Here is a 14985-nt window from a genome sequence, read left to right on the forward strand (position 1 = left end):
CTTTATGTGAGTTTTGGTGTTTTAGTGCGGCAAAAAGCTAGCAAAGCAGTTTAGAATGGCTAATGCCTGCTGATGTCGCATGAAGAATATTCATATTTCAGCAAATAAATGCCAATGTGTGTATGAACCGAGAGTTGAACACAGCTTACATACATACGCATGCAAATTAAATGGTCTATTATGGACTATACATAGTTACACATACATACATGCGGTTGTATCGTTCAATTACATTTTAATTGCGATATTTAATTCATAAAATATGAAAATTACGTGTACAAAACTGGCATTATGATGGTCAGCGGCGGCCAACAGCGGCGGGTTCACCGCAAGCCAATGCCGCAAAGGTCAATCAATTGCACCCACAACCATATGTGCTGGACACACCCAGAAAAATACTCATTCTATATATGGTATACATACACATATAAATATATAACTATACATTTATTTATATCATATATAATATAATATCTGTATATATGTAAATGACAGCGTGTAAGTACAAAAAGTAATAATAATTTTGTAAGTTCAAACCACCGCAGCCAACAGCAGTAATGACAGTTAAGCTGGAATTTATGGCATGCAATTTGTAAACGTATGCAATTTATCGGTCAACAACAACAGCAAACAAACAAACATACATTGATATCAACGCACTAGCTGCGTGCTTATGTACATACTTATATATATGTATATGTACATATATGCATACGTAACTAACTAGTATAGCGGCAAATGATGGCAAATAAATGTTTTGGTTTTACTTTTAGTACTTTGGCAATTATATTTGACATTTAGTTAATTTGAGATTTTAATAGCATATAAATTCGTTGTAAATTGCCAAATTGTTGGGGTCAGGAGTAACAAGATCTTTCAGTCATAATTTACAAACACATTAATTTTATTATTGACAAATTGGATAAAAATATTAATTATTTATTTTGAAACAGATGCATAAACAAGAAAAAACATTAACTTCGGCTGCACCGAAGCTGTAATACCCTTGACATGTACTTTTTTTATAGCATAAAAGTGTATAAAAAGATCTTTGGCTTAACTGCGATAGGTCAGTTTGTATGGTAGCTATATATCTGATATAGTGGTTCGGTCTGCACAATTTCTTAAGAGATTGTAGCGTTGCCTTGGGTTATATTCCACGCCAGTTTTTGTGAAGATATATTATTTAACAAAAAAGTTTTTCCAAAAAGGGCTTGATTTTAAACGTTCAGTTTGTATGACAGCTATATGCTATAATGGTTCGATACCAGCAAATCCGATAAATGAGCAGCTTCTTTAGGAGAAAATGACATGTGCCAGATGACAGACTGATATCTCAAATACTAAGAGTATATACAGACGAGCATGGCTATATCGACTCAGCTCGTCACATTGATAATTTATGTATGTATATATATATATACTTTATAGGGTCTCCGACATTTCCTTCTATGTTACAAACATCGTGAAAAACTATATACGCTATTTAGAGCATAATAATTTACTAGTTATAAGTACATACTATTTATTATACATATATTTAAATATTTTTATATAATATACTCAAGAAATATCCTCAAAACTAACCACACTAACCACAATTTTCACTCTCTCTCTCAACTTGCAGGCACGTGGTCGCAAAGCTTCAACCGCCAAGTCGAATAAATTAAATGCCGCCAACGGTGCTGCTACCGCCACAGCAGCTGCCTCATCGCCACGTCAAGCCTCAGCGACTGTGACCGCCGCCGCTAATTCGGCGCTAAGTCCGTCAGCGCAAACGATAGCCACTGTTGTGCCACATCAATCGCCAAATACGAATAGCGGTCTATTAGGTGTAGGTACTAATCAGCAGCAACAGCAGCAATTAAATACATTACAGCAACATCAACAGCAACATTTGCAACATCAGCAGCAACATAGTCAACAGCAAGTGCAGTCTAACCAACAGTTGCAACAACATCAGCAACAGCAACAGCAGCAGCAGCAGCAACAACACTCACTACATCAACAACAACAGTTGCCGCAACAACAGCAACAGCATCAACATCAGCATCAGCAACAACAGCAGCAACATCAGCTGCAACAGCATCAAATAACCGCACAAATACAAACCATGAAAGATCAACCGCAACAACCGATGGTGAGTACATAGCTGCGTCGTATGTTATTTATGTTAATTATTATAATATTTTTTGTTTTGGATAAAAATTTTAATTTCCAAAAATTGTGTTAAATGTAGTTTAACAACAGAAAACGCATAAATGCGTAATAAATTTTGAAGAATTTTAAATCAATATAAAATAATGCTGACCAGTGAATATAGTAATATAGGTATCAAATACAATATGGTTACTTTTGAAATTTACATTAAATTTTTTTTTTTAATTTTTGCTATTTTCAAGCCAAAAATAAATACTAGCAACAACCATAAATGGTAACGTGTATGCGATTACTTTTTTTATTGATTACCAAGTACTTTTTAGTAACGATTATAGGAAAAAAAATTAATTTAGTTATCAATAATATCAACATACATACTTATATATGTTTTTTTATGGATACCAAATACTTGGAAGTATCGATTATTGGAAAAAATCATTTTGGTGCTTTCTGGTTTCATTTTGAAAACAAAGCAATTTTTGCATTAAATATAAAAAAGCAGTTATTTAAAAAATAATAATTTTAACATCCAAGTTTTTAAAAGGGCTTGTCCATATATTATTACCACGAATTTCACTCTGCTGTTCATTAAAAAACAAAAGCTGGATAGATTCTGCATCAATACGAATTTGTTATCACGCCAAGCTTAAAAACTGAAAAAATTTATCAAGCGCTTTGGCGGCAACTTAAAAACACAGATATTATCAGTAATTTTTTAACTTTTCCGAAATTTTTTAAAATAATTATAATTAAACATTTAAATTTTTTGATTATTTACGCCATAGAGGGATGTATAAAGAAAATGTATGCCATAATTCAAATAAATCGGTTCAGTAGGATTTGAAATTTTTTGACAAAAGTTTCCAAAAATAATTTTGAGAAAAAATACGTTCAATTTGTCACGAAACTAAAAAACCCGAAACTTTTAAAATAATTCAAACTTCGTTATGAGAAAATATTTTTGATTAAGTAACCTACCGAAATATTTTTTTTTAGTTCTTGACCTCCTAAAGAGATTAGAGCAATTAGATTTTTATCGGGAGCGGTTTTGCCCAGAACACTTCAATTTTTTTAAGACTTAAATCTCTCCAGGAAACTTTTTTAATTTATAAAATTCGTTTGGACAAAAACTTCAACGGTTTATATGATATTTCTTTGCTTTCGAACTCAAAATTCACTTGCAAGCTATAAAGTTGTCTTAAAAGCATTCATATGTACACAAATCATATGAATTCAGCAAACTTTTTGACGCAATCTCTGCTTGCAACATTTTCATAAATTGACTTAGCACTCACAATTATATAATATTATATGCAATCGTATTGATTTTTGAACAAATTTGCCGAGACAACACTTTTGGATTGCTCTTAAAATGTTGTGTATAAAATATCAAACTTGAGTATACTTCTTGCATCAGTTTGCCTTTGATTTTGCTTCATTCTATTTATACTATTACATTTGCATTATCCTCAGCTAAAGAAATGGGAGAAGCTATACAAAAACAGCGCCGAAAAAAAAACTTTGCACAAATTATATTAAAAATCAAAGTTTCGTCAAAGTTTTGTTGATGTTCTCTTTATATACTTGTATGTATGTGTGTATGTTTGTAAGGAGAAATGCACATGCAACACACAAACACACTTAAACAGCTGTTCGCGCCATAATTCACGCTCCATACCCAAACTTTATACATATACTCACACATTTTCGAAAGTGTTTTGCAGTTGAAAGCATTGAAAAAGCTTTATAACAAACGAAATTGAATTAAAATTTGTTACGAACAAAAGAGGAAAAAATGAAACGAAAAATCGTATAAATTGCGCAAGTTTTCCTGAATGCAACCTTGTGAGTGCACTCTCAAGGAGGAAGCTTGCACCTGGTCGTCAAAGGTTTACAAATAGGTTTGTATGTATTAAAATTTATATACATATATACACACATATGCTGGGCATATGCATACCTATATGTGTGTATGTGTGGGCATAAATAATTATTTGCAATTGGGTCACTTGCCCGTGATAAGACTTTGTCAGTCATAAATCGAATTTATTTATAAAGAAACCGAAGATAGCTGACGTGTACATTGCGCTACATTGCAAAGACGTACGTGTACTAACGAGTGCATATGACTGTTAAGTTATGCAAATCAAGGCCACTATCGTAATTGCTCTGATTTAAGATATTACCGTTATATAATATTTTTTTTTATGCATGAACTGCGTGCTGATAAACAAAATGGCGCATTCGCCAGGTTTTTCGCATAATTTTAAAATTCTTTATAGTTTATATACATACACATTTTGTATACATTTGTGCATCGACAGATAAAAGAAAAGACAGGCAATCAACTATTTGCAGTTTACTTCCATTATTAACTCGGTGTTGCCCTCAGTTGTAGTCCTCTATAATTTACCTTATCGCGATTTGAGTTTAAATGTAATTTAATGGCTTTACCTTGCCACCCATTTGCTTCCCACACAATTGGCACGTTTTCCATTTCTGTGGCAGTTCAAGAAATGTAAACAAATAGACTCTTACACACCCCTATTGCAACCTTGTAGGAAAGCTGTCGAAAGCTGAGCTTAACACAAAATTTTAGGTGGAGAAAAAGAAAACTGATTTGTTTATCTGTATATGTACACATATGCAAATTAGTCAGTGAGTTTTTGAGATGTCGATCTGAAATTTTACACTAGTTCTTTTCTCCCTAAGAAGCTGCTCATTTATCGGAATCGTTGATATCGAAGCACTATAGAATATAGCTGTCATACAAACTGATCGATTAAAATCAAGTCCTTGTATGGAGAACTTTTTTGTTCAACAAGATATCTTCCAGAAAATTGGCATAGCTTTTTGGCCAAGGCAACGCCACAATCTCCAAACAAATTTTATTGATCAGATCACTATAGCATATTTTTTTGTTATAAGAAATGCACCTATAAAGGTTAATTCGGTGCAGCGGAAGTTAACGTTTTTTCTTGTTTTTGTATAAGTTATCTTTAACTAACTGTGCCTACTGGGTTGTTACACTTATTTACACCAACACATACATAAATATTTCCGCATACATATACGAGGACAAAAAACACAAATTTCTCCCATGGGACAACGCCACCTGCGTACAGGGCGCTCTTTCGTGATTCCAACCCCAACATTTCACATTCAATTTCACCCTGCCTTCCTTTCTCACGCCAGCAGAGCATTCAAGGGAGGTTTTACATGTGTTTGTATAGCGTTTTATGCTAACTTACTTTCTCACTCTACTTAAAAGCTTTCGCATATTTTTTCTTCTTACTCTTGGCTGGTGTCACGAATTTTATCAGCGCAATCGCGCATAGGCAATTGCGCACATTGCAATCAATTCCCGTTGTTCCGTTTTATGCGCGATACACATACACATGCAGCAGTCATGAAATAGAAAGTCGTAAATTTTTCTTTGACATTTTTATTATTTTTGAAATAAAAAAATATTATAAATAAGAAATGTTTAATCATTGTGATAATTTTTTTAATAACAAAAGATTTAAACTTTCGCTGCTTGAATGCTCAAATCATATTCATGCGAAGTTTTAGCATATAATATTATCGCCTTCTATACTTCTAAACTTCTGCCTTGTGACGTCAACTGTCATTTTGAAATTTACACCCACGCAGCAGTTGCCTCGGTTAGTGCAGCAGCATTATTCACAGAGGTGTCGACTAAATACAAATTCATAATTGCAGTAATTTATCATGGAATGAATAAATATTTTTCAAGTACACTGGCTTGTTGCAAATTATATAAGAAACTTTATATACAAGTTTGCATATTTTGCTATTTAAGTTTCTAATTTATGACAAAAATATTTGCAAATAAATTTTCTTCCTTCTACTTATGAATTTATGTTTATTAATATATAAATTCTTGATTACAAATGTAGTTGCTTTTAATTATACAAGCACATCTGCATATAACCATACATCGTACATATTCATAAGTGGAAGAATATCATTATCCGTTTACTAAAAATAAATATATATATATGTATTCAAAGAAATAAAAATATGCCTAGTAGATACATTTTTTTCTGGAATTTTCTCGAACAGGACTTTTTGAGATAAACATGGTCAAAAATTCCAGTAAAAATTGATTTTGGACCAATAATATTTCGTGAAAGTATTATTTGAAAATGTTTATAATAGTCTCTGAAAACAAAATTAACCTTAAATTCAGTCTCATTAATAATTGATTACATTGTTTAACGCCTTGGGTCCTTGGGTAAATATAAATATATAATTTAATATTTTAGAGCATGATTTGTATGCCGGAATCTACCTCGAATATAACCTTTCGAAATCCATTGTAAAAAAATCGTTTAAAAATTGGTTTTGAAGCGTTAAAATAATTCCGAATAGATTTTTGTCCCTGAACACAAACACCACAATCTTGTTTGGCTTTTAGTTCATAAAATTTAATTATACCCTAAACAGGTATATGTTAAAGTCTGCCACAAAATTTTTAACACCCAGAAGTAAAGGCCTTCAGTTTTTTAGAAATCGTTCTGATTTTTTGCACATGTTCTTTTCTCTGTAAGAAGCTGCTCATTTTGTTGGAACCGCCGATATCGAACCACTTAAACGTATAGCTGCCGTACAAACTGATAGATTAAAAACAAGTACTTGTTTGGAAAACTAATTTATTTGCCAAGACATCTTCACAAAATTCGGTATGGATTATTAACTAAGGCAACTGTACTATAATTCTTCAGATCAGATCACTATAGCATAAAGCTGCCAGATAAACTATAATATGGTCAAAATAACTGATTAAATCAAGTTTTTGTATAGAAACATTTTTATATTCTAGCTTCGATGCAGCTAAACAAAAAGTTTTTTCCTCTTCGTTCATATTATTCAGACCGATTTTTTATATCTGATCTGTACACTGCAAAAAATATTGACATGATTAGAAAGGCGATAGAAAAGTAATAAATTCCAATTTATTTTTATTTGTTTTCAAAAGTTCAAGTTTATAAGCAGAACATATCCTCCAGGAAAAATACATTTTTATTATTTTTTTAGCGGCACTTTTTGAAATCAGTAAGTAAGTGCGTTTAAGTATGACATATGTAATCACTAAGATTACTCGTTTAATGGATTGTATAGATAAATTTATAAACAGTTAAGCAGTAATAATATACGATATGAAAGTTTATTATTGCCAGTACTTTGGTAGATTGTTTAGTACCTATATATTTTCTATAAATTGCAATGCTGATTTGCTTGTAAAATATAGAATATCTCTATAGAATTTATGTACCTAGATATTCGTAATTTATGGTGACGTATTTTTTATGTGCATAAAAATTTTGCAGCAGATAATGAAAAGTTTAGTCTTGTTTTCCACATTAAAATGTAGAGATATTGAGACATTGACAATTACTTCTAAAAGAATAAAGCAAAATTTCAAGCCACAAACTTAGCGAAGACCAGCATCTTTCGTTTCACAAAAAATAACATAAATAATACAGTAGTAAGTTAAAGACTAAATCAATAAAAATTTGCTTGCTTTTTTTACTTTGAACTTTTAGCAAGCTTAAATTTGCTTTGCTGCTTACATATTTGTCAATAAACTTAAAAAATGTCTAATCGCTGATTTAATCTTTCTAGCTGAGTTTCAGCATTTAAAAACAGCTTTTGAGCTTTCAGTTTTTAAGACTACTATTCCACTTTACCATTAAATTAATCATTTAAAAAAAATATAACTGCATAATTGCTACCATTTTGGTATTTCATAAATATCTAAGCATTAAACATTTAATTTACCTTCTTATGGATATTCGACTTTCATAAAAGTTCTCATTAAAAGCAGCAATTACTCATAAAGCTTATCATCTGCTCACTACATCCGCCGTCACTCAGTCATATTTCATCACGTGCATATGTACATATATAAAATTGATACATACATATGTACACGAGAATTTATGGCATTTTCGTGGTTGATAATGTTAGCGCTCGTTTCTACTTTTCGTGGCACACCGGTGTATCATCAACACGGCCATTGCTGCAGTCAAATTTTAACATTTTTCTGCTGCTTTCAAAAATTATATTGCAAATGCCGTTAGATGCGCACATATGTTTATTTGAAATAGAGTGCTCTTATTTTGGCATTTAGCTTGAATACCTTTCTTTTCATATATCTACTACATTAGAAGGTGTGTGAATTTATTTATTTTTATATATTTCTAATATCCTAGAAGTAATATGCCACATATATAGATATAAATATGTATATAAACACAATATTAACTGTCATTCACACATAAATGTATTCTATTAAGAAAGAATCCCGAACAAAAATTTTTCCTTTATTAGTCTTCATTCAAAGCAACAAAATATCGCTACAATTTATATTTATTTATCTTTCAAGCAATGGTTTCATTCGTGAGAATGCTTATTTAACATATATATTCATACATTATTAATGACATTATAACTACATGAAAAAATATACGCTTATATATAAGTTGTGTATAAATTTTTATATACACATGTATATTTATTCCCGACTTTCATTCATAAATCGGCAATTTGTTTGTTTGGTCTATTTTTTTTTTTTTTTTTGATTTCAATATCATGTACAATGTGCAAATGAATTTCGCAAAGCAATGCAAAAAAATACGACAAACATCTGCAAATTCAATGAAATGTTTTATTAACCCAAACCCAGGTGCGATTTTTCGCAACAAAAGTGAAAGTTGTTTTTACAGTGAAATGTTCAGAATTACGCAAAGTTTATCATGAATTGGCAGCCATAAACACATACACACTATATACAATATATATACATGTGAAGTTAAAAACTAAAAAAAAAATTACAAATACAAATGTTTTATAATGCATACATACATATATGAATAGATAAACTTTTGTGAATACTACGCATCGAGCCAACTCACAAATTCTGTGGCTGAAAACATTTTATAACTATACACATACAAAAAAATATTTTCAATACACTCATGTATAATATTTACTATTATTAATTTTACTAAAAAGATAAAAATATCTATATAACATATATAAAAATAACGTGCCATATTTTGGCCGGCGTAAACCCCTAAACTATTGAACTAATTTTAGTAAAATTAAGCACACTGTATCCAGTTTAATTCAACTTAAAAGATAGGTTAGCTTAATTATGTTAAAAGTCAAAACAATACATTATTAAAAAAAAAATATTTCTAAATATGCATTCCTTTTTCCGTTGACACATATTTGTATCAATCATTTTCATATGCTTCGAGGTTACTTAGACTAGATCCAAATCTAGCACTCTTTTTTTTATATGTTATTTGACGAATATTAGGTTAAATAATAGATTTTATTGTAGAATTTCCTGAAGAGTTAGCTGTCAAACCAGCTGTCAAAGTAAACGTATGTGTTTAACAGTTATGGCCGGGAACAAGTAACATTATATTCTGGACAAATTCTAAGAGCTTTTCTTGTATCCAACCATTTATGAATTTCTCAAGCTGTATTCTATAGACTTTATTTCCAAAAGCATAGAATTTCTTAGAAGAAAAGCTGCCACATCAACTGTCAAAGTAAACATACGTTATTGACAGTTATGTTCAGGAACAAGAATCCTCAACCAAACCAAATTCTTTTATTTATTTCAATAGTTGTACAACTTTACATTAACCTCCCCAAACTACATATGTTGCTTAGGTGTTTTTAGAAATATAGAATTTGCTAGAGGGATAGCTGTCAAACAGGCCGTCAAAGTAAACATATAGATAGGTATATGTATGTGTTTGACATTTATGTGGATTACATTTTTTCTGAAAGTATTTAATATGTAATTTGAATAGTTATCAACTCAGAAAGATAAAATAACTCTGGTCTTCAGCGATTGTATAGAATTATTTTTAAAACAAAAATAGATATTTTAGGATATAATACTTAAATATTTCAAAAATTGAGTTAAGCTTTTCATATTGTTGGAACATCTTTTATGCCAATAATACTATATGTAGATAAAACATATCTAGCAAACTATAGAGTATGGCACTAAAATATATGATACTACGGGAAATCGAAAATTCAAGAAGGTTAGGTTCATAGTAACGGTACTATAGAGAGTACGCTTAATTTTCTGAACTTTACCACATAGAAAAGGTAGGTTGGTCACTTCTTTGTTGTTTGAATTAGATGCCAACTAAAAGTGTTAAAAATTAGCGATCTCTCAAAGCAATATTTTATTCTCATGATTGCATAAGTATATCCTTTTGTTGTTTTATCTTCACGTATTTCAAATATTTACTGTTGTCTCAACATTTTTTCTTTTTGGCATATGTATGTACATAGTCAAATGAGGCATTTATTAGCATTACAATGAAATTTAAATTCCTCAAAGACGCTTTTGCTTTTAACTACCCTAACAGATGCTAATGCGTAAGCATACACACACACACACACATACGCATTCATATATTACATAAACTACATTTCCATCTAACGCCATTATCAGTTCTGGGGTATGCCGCAGCGAATCACTTTAAAACTCACCCCCCGAAGAGAAAGTGTGTTGATTTTCGTGCAGATGCTTACAATTTAGGAATTTATAACCCGACAGATCTGGCAGCGACCTTTAGCACCGCCTGGGGTAGCATAACGAATGAAATATGATAGCTTAAATGTTTTAAAGAATGCTTATATATTTATGTATGTATGTGTGTGTATGCGTGTATGCGTGTATGCATGTTTGTATGTGTCTACAATTGAGCATTAGCAATTTTCATGGCTATTACTGGTTTAAAAAAGCCTACATGCGCACATATGTGCATATTAATGCTTTTTAACGGTACTATAATAAAAGTGTATATGTATATTCATATGTATGAAAGATAAGTATTTATGCAAATCATTATCACTTGCTTACCTTAAATTACAGAAAATATTTATCAAATTGTATCGAATTGCATTCAACCAACTGACTCTTTTTTGTTTTTTCGTGTTTTCCAGGCGCCCATGGCCTTCTACCCCACATGGCAGGCTGATCCTTCACAGGGTTGGCAAAATCAATTTATCCAGCAAATTCCACAAAACACACCACCCATCACATCGCTCAACTCTTTGGATTTCCAAACGCAATCATATGCTTACCCATCAAATGGTTATGTGCAGACTGGCCTCGGATTTGATCCGAATTACGGACGTTCTCCGTATGGTGCTCCCGTGCAGCGTTACGATTTCCAGAGTCAACAACTCTCCACTGCACCTATCAATCAGGTGGGATTGCAGGGTGTTGGCTTTAGTCCGGCCGCTGTTACATATGCCGGTCAGGTGTCGACAGCGCCAGCACCGCCCACAGTCGGTTTGCAACAGCAGCAACACTTGGGTGTGTCATCTGGTGATTTGAATAAGACGATGTCGGGAAACGACACGCCTGGATATCCGCGAGTGAGCAGCGTGCCGCCGCGCTCACTCAATTGTAACGGGTATTCAGGCGACTACAGCGGCTCAAGTCAACAACAGCAACAGACAACAACGAGCAACAGCTCATCAGCTGCAGTAGCCGGCAACGCAATTGCCGGCAACAATGCGAACGCAACACCGCTAAATGGTGGTCAAACTACAGCAGCAGCGACAACGGCTGCCATTGATCCAACACCAATGCAACCGCCAAGCGTTCCCAATGTGCCACAATCGCCAACGCGTAGCTTGATGCAACAGCAACAGCAGCAGCAGCAACAACAACAACAACCCCGCCATGTTTCTCAATCACCGAACCATATTGCACAATCGCCCAATGGCAATATGCCAACGGCACAACAGACCTACGGCACCAACATTCCACCTTCGCCACATCACAATTCCATGCAACAACAACAGCAACAAGCACAAAGCCACATTGCATCACCGCCGCAAGCACAGCAACACCAACAGCAACAGCAGCAGCAACAGCAACAGCAGATGCAACAAGACTGGAATTGGAATAGTCAATCACAACAGTCGCCAGGGATTGGCGCTGCCAGTGATCCTTACCAGCAGGGGGAACGTGTTAATCTGAATACACGTATAAAATCAATGATACTTCGGAAGAATGATCCCAAAGATCCACTTTCGAATACGCCCGCCGATCTGCATATGTCCAGCAATCCCGCATCGCTCGGTGCTGGTTCCAACGCGTTGGGCACAAGTCAACAAGCGCAGACCGGTCATTTTTTATCGTATAGCCACCATCTCCGCGGCGATTCAGTAATGAACGCCAATGGTACGACTGGTTCTAATGTGTCTGCCACACAAGCTGTACAACAACAGCAGCAACAGCAACAGCAACAACAGCAACAACAACAACAACAGCAAATGCAAGGCATTCAAACATCCAATAGTTCGGGTTTAACACCCGGTCATGGCACATTAGCAGCCGAACCAATAGGAGGTGGTGGCGATCAAATATGGAAGCCACACCACACGAATTCGTTTAAGAAACCGGTGGCAAGTAGTTTCCCCACAGCCGAACATCATCATCAACAACAGCACACAACAATCAGTCACGGTGGACATACCACTATTGCGCACACTGAAGTCCAACCGAAAAAATCCAGCCGTAAGAGTAAAAGTCGTGCTGCGGCAGCGGAAGCAGCTGAACTCGATAAGAATAGCAATGATCCTGGTGGTGGACTCCATGGTCCATTACATGGCTCAAATAGTATAAAATCTTTGGATAAGACTGGCTACCCTCCATCACATGGCTATCCCCCACCACAGCATCCTGACTACCACACGCCATATATCAAAACCGAACCTGGTCTCTTGCCTGCGCAACATACCAAAATGGAGGGCTATGAGCGTAATTATCAGAACTTCATACAATATGCCGACTTTTGCCAGAATGAGGTACAAGGCATGCCATCACAGCAGCAGCACCACCAAAGTCAGCAGGATTATGCTAGTTATCATAACTCACCATACTATGGCAGCTCGACCTCATTCCAACAAAGTTATCAGCAAAACTTTGTGCCCGGCTATCAGCATTCGTCGGCCGGCATTGGTTATGGCAGTACTCACGGCATGCATCCGCATCACTCCAGTTCGCTTGGCCATTCCAGTCACATAAAAGCGTCCAACGGTCCACTAATAAAGTCCAGTAGTAGTTCAGGCTTGCATCATCACAACAATCATCATTTGATGGATATTGACCGTAAACCGGATACCAATAGCATCATACCATTGCCCACTAACTATGAAAAAGACATACCAGCCCATGCCTATCCAATACCACCGCATCGGTATCCACTAGGGCCAACGCCATCACACTTGGGTCACACGATGATTGAGCCGAAAATCGAAGACTTGGGTGTGCTGCCACATAACACGAGTTATCCGTTTATGGGTGAAGGTGGACCAGCAGCTATTAAAAATAGTTCTGGTTTTTCGTGTTGCCGTCAAGGCAGCACACGCACACCCACTGCTGAACATCTGAAAGACGGCACTTGTACGGGTTTACAAACTAAGGATGAAATTATGGATGAGGCAATAGAAGAGCCTGAAGTTAATAATGGTGCAAAACCTAAAAAGAAGGGTGCAAAGCAGGAAGATAATGAAATTGTAGTTAAGCATGAGAAAATCAATCCTATGTTTGATACCTCAGATAGATTGGAAAAAGGCAACAAGACGGAGATACCGGAGTGTGAATGCTTTCACTCCGACAAGAATCCACCCGAACCGGGAACATATTATACCCATCTCGGTGAGTCGTAATGTGATGTCAAACAAGGCGACACAACTGAATACTTATACTTGTAACATTCCTTTCAGGTACTGCATCCACTTTGTCCGAACTGCGTAGAGAGTTCGAAGAACGTTGTCAAATTTCTGGTCGGCAGCTGCGTATAGAAAAAATTATTTACACGGGCAAGGAAGGTAAAACCACGCAAGGTTGTCCGTTGGCAAAATGGGTTATACGCCGCGCCGATCCAGAAGAAAAAATTTTGGTTGTTGTCAAGAAGCGGCCTGGTCACAGGTAACGGGTTCGGTAGAAGTTTAAAATTTATAATATTAACAAGATTTTTGTCAACTAAATAGGTGTGGTGCTGCTTTCATCATCGTGTGCATGGTTGCTTGGGATGGCATGCCGCGTCTAGAAGCGGATAATGCTTATAAAAATCTAATACCAAAGCTTAATAAATTCGGACTTCCAACAACACGTCGCTGTGCCACCAATGAAAGTCGCACTTGCGCATGTCAAGGTATGACGAGTTGTCTTTATTCATTACCATAAGTTAATATGAATTTTGCATCATCTTCCTATCATAGGTCTTGACCCTGAAACATCAGCTGCCTCGTATAGTTTTGGCTGCTCTTGGTCCATGTACTATAATGGCTGTAAGTATGCACGCTCAAAGACCGTGCGCAAATTCCGACTGTCCGTTAAGAGTGAAGAGACGGCCATCGAAGACCATATGAATCTTTTGGCCACAGTGTTGGCACCACTCTTCAAACAAGTTTGCCCCCGTTCATATGACAATCAAACCAAGTACGAGAAGGAGGCAACAGACTGTCGTCTGGGACTGGAAACTGGACGACCCTTTTCTGGCGTTACCGCTTGTCTAGACTTTTGTGCGCATGCTCATAGAGATTTGCACAATATGCAGGATGGCTGTACAGTGCAAGTAGCGCTGCTAAAACCATCCAATCGTGATGGACGTCCACCCGACGATGAACAATTGCATGTGCTACCGCTATACACCATGGATACGACAGACGAATTCGAGAGTATGGAAGGGCAACGTGAGAAGCATCGCACCGGCGCGGTACAAGTGTTGGACAAGTGAG

General features: G+C 35.2%; 1 protein-coding gene across 5 annotated transcripts in view; it reads left to right on the plus strand.

The window, feature by feature from the left end:
• Tet (Ten-Eleven Translocation (TET) family protein) overlaps positions 1-14985 on the plus strand; it is a 280426-nt gene that overhangs the window by 258126 nt on the left and 7315 nt on the right. For all 5 annotated transcript variants that reach the window (XM_036364829.2, XM_036364831.2, XM_014235861.3 and 2 more), the window contains 5 exons: positions 1628-2140; positions 11170-13900; positions 13969-14173; positions 14236-14399; positions 14467-14980. In XM_036364829.2, coding sequence (XP_036220722.2) covers positions 1628-2140; positions 11170-13900; positions 13969-14173; positions 14236-14399; positions 14467-14980 — 4127 coding nt within the window. The remainder of the gene's footprint in view (positions 1-1627; positions 2141-11169; positions 13901-13968; positions 14174-14235; positions 14400-14466; positions 14981-14985) is intronic.

Source organism: Bactrocera oleae, chromosome 6 (assembly GCF_042242935.1).
Source record: "Bactrocera oleae isolate idBacOlea1 chromosome 6, idBacOlea1, whole genome shotgun sequence".
Taxonomy (NCBI): Eukaryota; Metazoa; Arthropoda; class Insecta; order Diptera; family Tephritidae; genus Bactrocera; species Bactrocera oleae.